We start from the raw sequence: 12,148 nt of genomic DNA on the forward strand, positions 1-12,148 counted from the left end.
ATGTAGAGGCACTCACATCGATGGGTTTAAGGGAGTTTTACAGATGCTGCTTCAAAGGTGACAAAAAGCCTGAGAGTGAAGGAAAAAAACTTAGTATTTACATGGAAACACCAAGTCTCTATAAAAAATGCTCAAAGTAGTGGGTCTTTGTGTTTAAACAATTCACTGTTATTTTACAGTCTAAAGTGCTTATAGGTTGATATTTAAAAATATCACTGGTGGATTGAATCTATATAAAAATAGAGCAGATGGTTTTCTCCTTTCTGACAAAAGTTGGGGATGAGGGGAACAGCTGTTTAAGTTTAAAACCAACTCAGGAGGAAAAAATACTAAGAGTTGTGTAATTTTTAAAGGTGGTAACGATTACTTGATATCCTGCCTGATTTTGCTTATACATGGAAATGAAAAGTTTTGTCATCTTATTAAATAAAATGGTAGAGTCAAGGCTCAAATACTATTTGGGTTTTCACTTGAACATTTGAAATTTACATCAGCAAAGAGAAATGTGTCTAAAAACTCGAGGGCAGATCAGGCAGAATCTAGGATGAGGCCTCAGCACCAGGACTGGTTCGAGTCTTGCCATCCGGAAGGGTATGTTACTAACAGAGTAGAAGGATGGCCACAGGTTATTTGTGCCTTTTTTTTTTTTTTTTAGTTTAGCCACAGAAAATATGCTAGTACTTGAGCCTTTTTCCTAACAAAGCTGAGGTCCTTCTCTGGGGTCAGTTACAAGCATGAATACTTACGGTGCTTCTGTTATAAAAGCTTCAAAAGAGAAGAACCGTTAAGGCTTATCTAAACAGCAGCTTAATAGGAAGGTTTATTAAATACATTTTCAGGTATTGCTAAAAAAGTTACATTCTTGCAAAAGTATGACTTGACCTAAAGGAATTTGTTTCCCTGTGCTCAGCACTCACACACCCATCTAGTAGGATAACAGGAGAGAAAACACACACTTAAGGAAGCCTGCTCACCAAAACTGGACATCAAGCAGGAATAGAACCTTTCGCAGAAATCACATTGTGTTCTTCATAGGAACACTGAACCACCAGCAAGAATACTCTGAGCCTTTCCATGGTTAAGAGCAACTGTTTGGAACCTGGGAGAAAACATTCTGCTCAGTAATGGAGAAGCGCGAGGAAAAGGAGATTCCTCACCATGGGAGGTGAGGTTCCTTCTTCCTTTGCTTTCTCGAGATGTTCCCGATTCTCACAATATTTCAATGTCCCATTTCTGTGTTTCTTCTCCCTCCAGGGGTTGATTTACAATTACATGAGTCTTGTCATAATAATTTCCTCCTAAAATAGAAATTCCAAAAGATTATTTGTTCATACGGGTGCTTAACAATGTTCACAGGCTTTTATTCTGTCCATTGTGTGGTAGACTAGTACTTGATTTTACAGAGCAGCCTGAAATGGAAAACTGAGTTTAAACCAGCTTAGCTGTTAACAACCTCAAATAGGACGGACCTTATCATGACTCAAATTGAAAACATAAGGGGTATAAATTGACTGCAAAAGCAGTGTGCCCTAACAAAGCAATTCTGAACAACAAAGTGCTCGGTTGGAGGCAGCTCTGGCTGAACGTCCACTGACCGTGGCTATGACTCAGCCAGTTAAAGCAACAGCCTGGACCTTGCTGAATTTAAAAACTAGCTTAAACAATACCATCAATTTTAACTGAAGGTTTTTAAGGACTACAGCAATTCATGGCAAAAAAGGTTTCTTTCTAAGAAACAGGACATTTTCTAGTTGATGAAGCTTTTATCAATTTACAATTGTTCTCAAAGATCATGTAGCAAATGAGAATTTTACAACTATACTAATGTACAAAAACCTTCTAAGGTTTGTCCTTAGGCTTTTCCTACTTGATCCAAGTAGCGAATTGTTTTGTTCATTAAAACAGCATTCTCTCTTTCCAAGAATAATTAGAAATAACTTAGTATTTCTTTTACCCAGGAGGAGGTTTGGAATTTAAATTATATCCAGGGACATAGAATGTTTGTCCTGTGGGTTTGTTCAAAGGCCCACCTTTAACATCAAGGACAAGCTGATCACTGAGATAGGAGCTGATGGTTCCATTTCTGTTCAGCCTCCACTTCTGCCGGAACTGTCCATGTTCGGTCCATAGAGCCACTTTAGCTCCAGGTATGTCCCGACCACCAATCACATCGAGGCATGTATCACTGGCCTAAGAGGGTTAGGAAGCAAAGTGGCAGTACCGTGTTAGTGCGAATCAAGTGAACGGGGTGGGTCCCTTTTCTTTACACGACTCTCATCTAGAAAAGAAGACCCTATAGCATAATTATAATTCCACTAACTTTTTAAGTCTTCTTTACAGCTGAGAGAAGGAGATGAGTGGTACAGAAATAGATCTACTGAAGTTGAGGTGCTCGTTTTTAAAAGGATATCTGCATCTGACAACAGATGGTCAATGAAGGTTTGCTGCATTACAATTAAATGTTTATTAGCATAAACGTATCAGGTCAGTGGAGCTTGGTTTTCCTATAAGAGCATCGGGTGATGAGCTAGATAGCCATACGATAATTACTCTTAAGTGCTTTTCATTTTTGTTGATGAGAAAAGGGTGGATAATCCATCGGTGACATAATAAAACTGGTGTCCTATTCCCCAGAGCATCAAATGTAATGGAGCGTCACAAATGTAAACTTTACTTTTCTAAGCTTTCTCCAGTAACAACTTCGTGTACTACTGCTTCCCTGTGTATTTGAAAGTGGAAGTTTCAACATGATCAGAATCAGAAGGACAGCTGATTTTACCTGGGCCACAGTAAGGGATGTGTCACAAAAGCCTTATGTCCAGTTGGATCCAGCGGTTTTGGAACGTCATTTAGGCATATCCACCTACCTTAGTTTTTAACTTCAAATAGAGAATTTTTCCATCTAGAAAATTCAGTTTCTAAATCCCTTTCACTGAAAAACCTTAGTAATATACATCACAATATTTGTATAATCCTGCAACTAACTTTCTAGGAAGTTGGATTATTTTATAATGCCATTTGATTTGGCAAGATTCTGGTTTCCAAGAGGAAAAACAAAACAAAACAAAACAAAGGCCAAAAGGCAGGGCGCACTTTCAGTGGGGTGGTTACCTTGGACTTGAAGAGCCCTCGACAGTAGTGCCAGATCTGAGTGGTCTTGCCGCTGTAGGGAGAAATGCACACAGATGTTGCCCTTGTGTCAGCGACATTGCCGGTGACGGTCAGATACTCGTCCTGGGCCCGGTTCTTTATTCTGATGTACACTGCAGGCTAGCACGGGAGAGACCGCCAATTAGGAAGAAACCTTGTGAACCTGGAAATCAAGCCTTCCAGAGGACGGCTTGGGAGGCAGGCAGTGACGGAATCCAGCTTATGTATTCACTTGCACTCTTCCTCCCTTGAGTCAGTATGTTTAAGTTACTGTTTTTCTACTGAAAGATCTCAGGTCACTGAACGCTTTTCTTCTAAACAATGCGCTTTTGGAAAGGTGAAAGGTAACGGTTTCCTTCACTAAAATGCCACATGTCAAGGGGCAGTGAAACATGCTGGACTTGCTGAGTTTCATTCAGGAACCAGGGTGTCCCATCCGTGTGGGGAGAGGAAGGGGAAGACGCTGCCCACCTCCAAGGCTCTCCCAACAACTTAGCAAACACTGCAATCGTGAGACCTAGTGTTTGAGCTACTGTTAAGTGCCAAATGTCTGCTGTGAAAAGTCTTGAAAAACCCAGGTAGCTGAGGGCCTGAGCAGCTGTCGTAATGTCTGTTTAATTTATACTTTGTGGACCTTTACACTTTAAGGGAAGAGACCATGTATGTTTAATCAGTGTGTAGGTATTCAAGAACTTTATCCCCTAAGCCTGGAAGACAGAGTTTTCAAATGCAACAGTAAATCTAGGACTTACCTAGATAATATTGATTGAGAGCTTAGTATATGTCAAGCAGTGTGCTAAATGCTCGCTGGGCCATTGTGTTATCTGTCTATGTTAATAACCAGAAGAACCCTTTAAGAAAGTACAATGATGAGCCAAAGTTTACAAAGTTAACATAGATGTGCAGAAGCCAGGCTGGCCTTCACCAAAACTGTCCCTCTTAACCAAGATGCTCTAAGGTTTGCTTAAATGTACTAATTACCCTCAGACACAGAGAATAAGAGAAGGTGGCAGTGTGAATTAAGTCAGAAGAGGAAAAGATACAGCATAGGATGGAAACTCCCCAGAAACCATTCTTTCAGCCATAGGCCTCCTGCCTTAATGAAATAAAATACAAGACACTCCACATCCCCACCTTGGGTCATACGCTGACACCTCAATGAGAACTTTGCTAAATAAGAACAAACCATCTATTGAATATGGAAGCATTTCAGCTCTGAGAAACCTAAGTGCAAGATAAATGCAACAATGTATCATTGTAAGCCTCTTCGACTATTCTGACTGAAACTTAGATCAACTGAAAGCCAGTTGAATTTGGTATATTGCTGCCATGTTTGGCCTTTCTAAGGAAATAAACATTCTGAGTACTTAAGCGAGTAGAAGGACGCATTTTTATCTGGTAATTTAAAGTAGGTAAAAAAGACTCTACTAGGCAAAATGTTTTAAATGTTTCAGCACACTACTTTCACATTCATAATGACAATGTACTAAGTATTTGTGGTTGATAATAAGTACAGGAATTACATAATTCTGTAAGTCTCCCACTGCCAATTATTAATTCTTGAGGGTTCAGTACAGCTTTACTCGTTTCTTTACCTTGCACACAGAAAACAACAGGTATGAGGGGCGACCTTCACAGAGGACACAATTCCAATTATGTTAGGACCAAGCATCACAGTTTTAATCAATTAACTTGAGCAAAGTACTAATTACCCTTACTACACACTTGTGGTCTGGCTCTTCTGTAATTATACTTTAAAATAGTGATATGCATTATAAGTGCCTTAGTGACTTCCTAATTCCCAAACTCAAAGAGGATTGCATTTTAATTATTCCTGAATTTCCCAACAAGAAGATGAACTATATAGTAATACCAAGAGCCTTACCAAAAATGAAATGACCATAATACTGTTTTAGAAACCCCGAGTTCCTTTGCTGGGGTTTAAAGCTGTAGCCTAAGTAAACAAAGGCAAAATAATCTAGAAAAATATTATTTTTAAAATTGATTATTAAACTAGAATAGGAATCCGACGGTTCCTAAAGCACAATGCAATAACAACACAGTGTTAACTGTCAAAATCTTTTCTGTGAAATTAGAGGATATTGTTCTCGCTCTTCTTTATCTCAGGACCCTGAACAATCAGAGACCTCCTTCTCCAGTAAGGAGCTACCTTTCACAAGTGAGGGAGTAGTCTTAGTGTCTAGGTTAGCCTCTAAAGTTCCTAAGAACATAGGATTGAGAATTATTATACAGTTGGTAAAAGCTAAACTGAATTCCCATTTCTGCCTTGCCTTTTCCCAAGGTTTTCAGTGGGATTACCCACCATCTCATATATATGACCAGAGTGAGGAATAAGCGAGATGTGAAGTTCATGAAATCCTGTACCACAAACTCTTTGCCAGGAAAGCCTGCTCATGTTTGGAGTCACTCAGAAGAGCAATTTCTGATTCTCTCAAGAGACACTGTGAATAATGAACTTTCAAAATAAATGTGTTCCCACAGTAATGTAAGCCAGATGTTTTGTCAGGCTTTTTATATACATCTTCTTATTTAATCCTCACAACAATCCTGAGAGGTGAGCAATGGGATCACTGTTTCATCAGAGAGGAATCTAAGGTGCCAGAAAGTGAAGTGACTCACCGGAAGTCACAGTGCTTACCAGTGGCACAGCCAGGATTTGAACCAACAGAGCCAGAGAGTAGTGGGAGTGTGTGTGTGTGTGTGTGTGTGTGTGAGTGTGTGTGAGAAAGGGACAGCAAGACCACTTAGGTTAATTTTTTACTGGCTACCATTTATTTAACACTTAATATGTCCAATCTGAACATCAGAGCCTCAGAACTTCTATCCACTATGCCACCCTCAGCCCAGTGCCTGGGATATATGGTGACTCTGCAAATATTGATCTTACTTTGGAGAAGTTAAGTGTGTGGTTGCTCAACACAAATTTTAGAAAATAAATCTGGGTTCAAATCCTGGTTCTGATCGTTGGAGGACTTTTGCCAATTTGCTTTACCTCTCTGACCTTTATTTTCCCATCTGGAAAACGGGAATAACAACTCCTACCTGAAAGGGCTTGTTGTTGGCATCAAGTGAGAAGACTTTCAAATTAGAAGTCAAATGACATAACCACTGACCATCGCACCTGATCCCCTGGCTTGGGTTTGCCACCTTCTGTGAAACCTCCCATGGCTCCACACATGCTCGTATTTCCTTTCTGTGACCCAGGCATTGCCTGTGGCTTTTTGATGGTTATACACTGTTTTCCATTTTATGTTACTGTTTTGAGTTGGACTTGTTTTAACCCAACAAACATGTTAAACTTCAATAAAATCAGAGATCATATCCACTCTCTAAATCTTCCACAATTCTTAGCATAATGTCAAACATTCATTCATCCATTTATACATTCATTCCTTCTTTAGACAGTCCCTGAATTCCTACAATGTGCCAGCCTCTGTGACAGATACAAAGGGCAGAGCAGTGAGCACACCTTGCAGAGACCTTGGCTTCCTGGGGTGTGCAGCAGAGTAGGAATGTGCCCAGTCTGACCACAACTGCACTTACAAACCACATGCAGTGTCTCGCAGAAAAAGAACCAGGTCATTTAGGATCTAAATTAGGCATGCTGAATTATGAGAGAGGCATGCTGGAAGACCTGACACTTAAATTTAGGAGGAGTAGTAGAACTAGCCAGGCAAAGAATGAGGGGAGAGACTTCCAAACCGAGGGCACAGCCTGTGTTAAGAGCCTGAGTAGGAAAGACTCTGTACATTGGTGTCTATTCACAGCCCCATGTGAGGAAGGAGGAGACCAGTGACAGAAGTTGCTGGAGAAGCAAGGGGCACCAGATCACATAGGCACATTGATGGGATCAGATCGCATCCCAAGGGCAGTGCAGTGGGAGGCTTTTGAACAGAAGCAGTAGGTGTGTAATAAATACTATTTTAGTTAAGTTGCCAACATCCATCCTGAGTTTTATTAAGTAAGGGAAAACGTCCAAGTACTTAGAAAGTAAAACTAGGGCAGTCTCTGACTTCATGGTTTCCTTTGATTTTTTCACAGAAGACCTCATGATACTTATTTTTCCATGAAAGGTCAACAAGGTCAGTAAGACTGTGGACTCAAACCCAAAATCCAACATTCACCTTAGACAATGTAATCAATCAGTTAACATACAAGATTCCTCATCCTGATTTGATCCCCTTGTAACATAAATGTCAAAAACTAAATGGTCAATATTTCAGACGCTGTGGTTCATGACATTTCTACTAGAAAATCAGGCTATTTTGGATCTTATGGGTTTTTTTTCTTTTCTCCTTACCTGCTTCATAGGACGGAGGGAACCAATTGTCTTCCATCCGCTGAATGCTGTCCAATTTGGGATCTCATTAGGCTCGAGTAGGATCTGTTTTCCTAAGAAATTAGATCCTTCATAAGCTATCCACCTACATAAAAGCAGGGAAAAAAAGTTTTAAGAGTACTTAAAAACAAAAAGCAATCTCTTATCAAAAACACCATCTTGTATACAAGATTCATTCTCTAAAACTTCTAGGTTTGTAGATCTTGTAAGAAAATATGTGTAACACTTTTTTAACAGAGGGCAGGAGGGACTAGGAGAAAGGCCTTGCACTGGGCTCAGAAGGTTTGCATTCCACTTAGGATTCTGGTTTCCTTCTAAAACAAGGTTCCCTCTGGGTCTAAAATTCTGTGTTTCTTTGATGTTGTCTGTTTTTGGTAACAGTTTAACATTCAAAGACAGACCACAGCCTCTCCCTGTCACCAGTTACGCACACTAGGCTACTCTCCCATGCGTAGGGTCATTGCCAGGTGTCCTTCAGGGCCTCTCTAGGCGGTTCCAGGGACCTCCCAGGCACACTCCTTCTACAACTTCTCCAAGGCCATCTAGGGCAACTGAAAATTATCTATAGAAATCCACTGTCTTGCTTTCAGGCCCAGCTCTGTTGCAAATCCTTTTCAGTACCCTTAGGGCCTCCAACTTGGGCCAAGTTAAAGCATATAGAAATATTCAGAACCTTGAGGGGAGTCTCAAGACTTAAGTGGCTGCATTCCTTCTTTTATTGACTTACACTAGGTACTTTTACTCCACAACGGCATGGTGAATAGTTGTGACTCAGGATGGCCAACTGAAATCATCATCTGGTCCTTTACAGAAGTTTGCTGAGCCCTGATTTAGCTGAACTAGCTCAGGGTTATAATAAACTGGGATTGCCAAGGGGCGCCTGGATGGCTTAGTCGGTTGAGCGTCCGACTTTCGCTTGGGTCATGATCTCGCGGTTTGTGGGTTCGAGCCCCGCATCGGGCTCTGTGCTGACTGCCAGCTCAGAGCCTGGAGCATGATTCAGAATCTGTGACTCACTCTCTCTCTGACCCTCCCCTGCTCACGCTGTCTCTCTCTCTCTCTCCTAGAAATAAATAAAACATTAAAAAAAAAATTAAAACTGGGATTGCCAAGAAGATCTGAAATTCTCAGGACTCGAGGTCACCACGAACAGGGCTTTCAGAAAAAAAGCATGGAAGATGAGGTGGCTACCTTGCCCGGTTCAAACAAAGCACTCTGCTCCCCACAATCAGGGTCAGGCTTGGCCTGATTTTTCATGGAGAGATAAATAGGATGTTTGACCTTCCTCTGCCCCTTCTTGCCTACACAAATCTGAACTATGGAGAGGCTCATCTACCTCTCCAGCTGTGCAGACTTTCTAAAGAGGCAGGGAAGTTTCAGTTATAAGGCAAGACTTGAATAAACTACACCTCAACACATATTAATCTCAATGGATTCTATGGCTGAAAAGCATAGAAGCTTGACTAATTGGAGATATGGGATAACACAGGGATCAAGTGAAACAAAACAAAAAAGGCGTCAACAGGGCAGCGGCCTGTGCATTCAGTCCTGTTCTCAGCCATTTGCAGCACAGGAAACCCTTCAGACCGCATTCTCTATTCCTTACTCTGTGTACTCATTCTCTCATAGAGAATCCAGAACAGGGAGGTAGGTAGATAATAAGCTAAAGAGAAGACATAATGTCAAGGTAAAATAGCACCAGCTTTCTACAAAAGACTGAAATAAGAAATTTTAAGAAATTACAACAGGTGAGTCAGTAATTATCAGTTCCACTTAGGAATGTAAAGAAAAGTGTAAAAATTCTGTGAAAGTCCTATATCACAGGATGTAGAATTCAAAAGACTTAGTTAAGTGGTAAATGATATACCAGTATATAGTATGGGGATTATTATGCAGAGTAAGTCAATTTATGGTTAAGAAACACCAATGTCAAATGCTTTGAAGAAGAAAAATTAAATTGTCTTATATGGGAGTATTCAAAAGCCATTTATAATAGTTGACTTAATTTTCAAATCAACTTATATTCTTGGCTCTCTCTTATGTTATCCCCAGATATTTAAATAAGCAGAGTTTATTAACACACAATTTAAAAGTCATAGGAAATAAAAACAATCATCTTTATATTAATCATCGAGAGCTATGTGTGTTCTTTTAGTTCACTTTTGGTACCAAAACAGCAACAGGGCAGGAGGAGGGGCAGCTTACGTGCCACTCTCCAGGTAGGCCCTGAGAGGCAGATCTCCCGGGAAGCCTTCAGGCCTCAACCTCTGAGCCTCTCACCGGCAGGCCTCTTACCATTTCTGTTCTAAATAAATATGCAAGTTCATACCTAATTTATGTATCTGTCATTTTTCATTCCTTTTCTTAAAGTAGTCTCCCAGATTGTGTAAGTGTAGGCCCCACACAACCGGGATCCAGCCCAACAACCTGAATGGACAGCAACACTGGTGGGTGGTAGGTCCACCAGCACATTCAGCATGAAAGTAAGTCCCCTGGAGAGAAAGCTCTAGAACACAGAGGACATCAAATCAAAATACAATACCACATTTCCAGTCTGATGAACGGTCGGCTGTCTTGGGCCAGTAGTGGTCTCAACCGGTCAAGGCCATCTGGTCTACCTCCTCTAAGACACATGCTCTCAACACATGGCGGCCCTTCTGTCCCAAAGGGCTCTTCCCCAAGACTGCTGCATGCTACTATTTACTGGAGTTAGTCCACAGCCTTATCTCATGTAAACAGAAACTACTCTCATTGCATTTAGAGAGAGGAGTAATAGCATCTTCAGACCACACAACGATAGCAGTGGAGAAATAAAAAGCAACTATTGTTGGGGCGCCTGGGTGGCTCGGTTGAGCATCCAACTCTTGATTTCAGCTGAGGTCAGCACCTCACAGTCATAAATTCAAGCCCTACATGAAGCTCTGCACTGACAGTATAGAGCCTGCCTGGAATTCTCTCTTCCCTTCTCTCTCTGCCTCCCGTGCTGGTGCTCACTCTCTCGAAAATAAATGAACATTAAAACAAAAAAGAAAAAAAGAAAAAAGCAACTGTGCAGCTCTCTCCTAAAACAGTAAGTGAACCAGGCCAAACCTCTGTCCCATACTTACAGTCCACTTTTTACCCATACAGACTGGGTGTAGAAGTGCAGGTCCTTGTTCAGAACAGAGTTCACAGCCTCTTCTAGATGTAACTCTCTTCCTTCACAGTGTTCCAGAGCAAAAAGGCTAATGGAGGGTTCTTCAAAAACCTAACAGCAAAAAAAGAGAAAGCATCACCACATAGGTGGCCATACTCCAGTGACCTCCCAGTCAGAACACGGGGCACCCTGGATCCACTGTAATCTCGAATGTATACAGTTTACTGCTCCACCCTCTAATGATATTATAGTCAAAACTGCACAGGTGAGACTAAATTTTACTCATTTTTGTTTGCTTTTTAATAAATTAAAATTGAAGTTTCAGAACAGCAATCTTAGTCTCATAATGAAAATGGACACTTGGTTCCAATTAAGGTCTGGTTGTGCTGTAATAGGGACACTTTGGTCCTGTCAATGCTTTCAGCTGGTAACAGGATAAACATGGAATGGAATGGCACTCTCCTTTCCCCAGAAAGTCACAGGAGCAGTCACCGAGAACACAACACTTGATGGCTTCACGCTCTTAAACACATTCTTAGGAGGAAGAAAAAGGCATTCTGTTTTCTTTTTTTGAAAGAGAAAGAAGAGAGAATGGGGAGAGGGGCAGAGGGAGAGAGAATCTCAAGCCGTCTCCACACTTAGCAAGGAGCCCAACATGGGTCTCTCAATTCCATGTCTGCAAGATCATGCCCTGGCTTGAAATCAAGAGTCAGATGCTGAAGCAACTGAGCCTCCCAGGCACCCAAGAAAAAGGCATTTTTAATTTAATAACAACAAAAACCCAGAATGCACAGGGGCAGGAGTGATTTCTACATTCAATCTAAGTATTCCCCAACCCCTTGTATCAGAGAAAAACAGAACCAATTTTGCTTTTTTTCACTCATTGGTATATGCAAGTCACCATGCTACAGGACTCTTCAGGGATGAGAAGACAAAGCAAGGTACCATCCTTATGTTTGGGGCATTACTAACTAATAACTAAATTTGGAGAATGGCACAGATATTGAAATGTAATCCAGGGTAGAAAAAGGATATGCCCTGTGAAAGTTCTCAGAATCTAGAAGACGTGATGCGTTTTTAGCAGAAGGGAGCAGGGGTGAAGGAAGCTTCACAGAGGTGGATGCTGTGGTATGTGAACTCAGTCTTCAAGAATGCCATGGAAGGGGCGCCTGGGTGGCTTAGTCGGTTAAGCATCCGACTTTCGCTTAGGTCATGATCTCGCGGTTCATGGGTTCGAGCCCCGCGTCGGGCTCTGTGCTGACTGCCAGCTCAGAGTCTGGAGCCTGTTTCAGAGTCTGTGTGTCTCTCTCTCTGACCCTCCCCTGCTCAGGCTGTCTCTCTCTCTCTCCTAGAAATAAATAAAAATATTAAAAAAAAAAAAAAAAAGGATGCCATGGATTTGGACAGGCCCAGAGAGAACAGACGGAAGGCACTCTATATGAAGGAAGGGAGACAGAAATGCATGGAACATGTTAAGGGAACAGCAAATAGATCCATATGGC

At 41.3% G+C, this 12,148-nt stretch overlaps 1 protein-coding gene across 2 annotated transcripts in view; it reads right to left on the reverse strand.

Moving 5' to 3' along the window:
* Positions 1-637: 637 nt before the first annotated feature.
* CRYBG3 (crystallin beta-gamma domain containing 3) overlaps positions 638-12,148 on the reverse strand; it is a 112,503-nt gene continuing 100,992 nt past the window's right edge. For both annotated transcript variants that reach the window (XM_039221995.1, XM_039221993.1), the window contains 5 exons: positions 10,618-10,757; positions 7,472-7,595; positions 3,112-3,270; positions 2,031-2,190; positions 638-1,298 (listed from right to left, as the gene is read on the reverse strand). In XM_039221995.1, coding sequence (XP_039077926.1) covers positions 1,210-1,298; positions 2,031-2,190; positions 3,112-3,270; positions 7,472-7,595; positions 10,618-10,757 — 672 coding nt within the window. In that variant the 3' untranslated portion in view covers positions 638-1,209. The remainder of the gene's footprint in view (positions 1,299-2,030; positions 2,191-3,111; positions 3,271-7,471; positions 7,596-10,617; positions 10,758-12,148) is intronic.

This window comes from Hyaena hyaena, unplaced genomic scaffold, assembly GCF_003009895.1.
Source record: "Hyaena hyaena isolate Hyena2069 unplaced genomic scaffold, ASM300989v1 scaffold_1040, whole genome shotgun sequence".
NCBI lineage: Eukaryota > Metazoa > Chordata > Mammalia > Carnivora > Hyaenidae > Hyaena > Hyaena hyaena.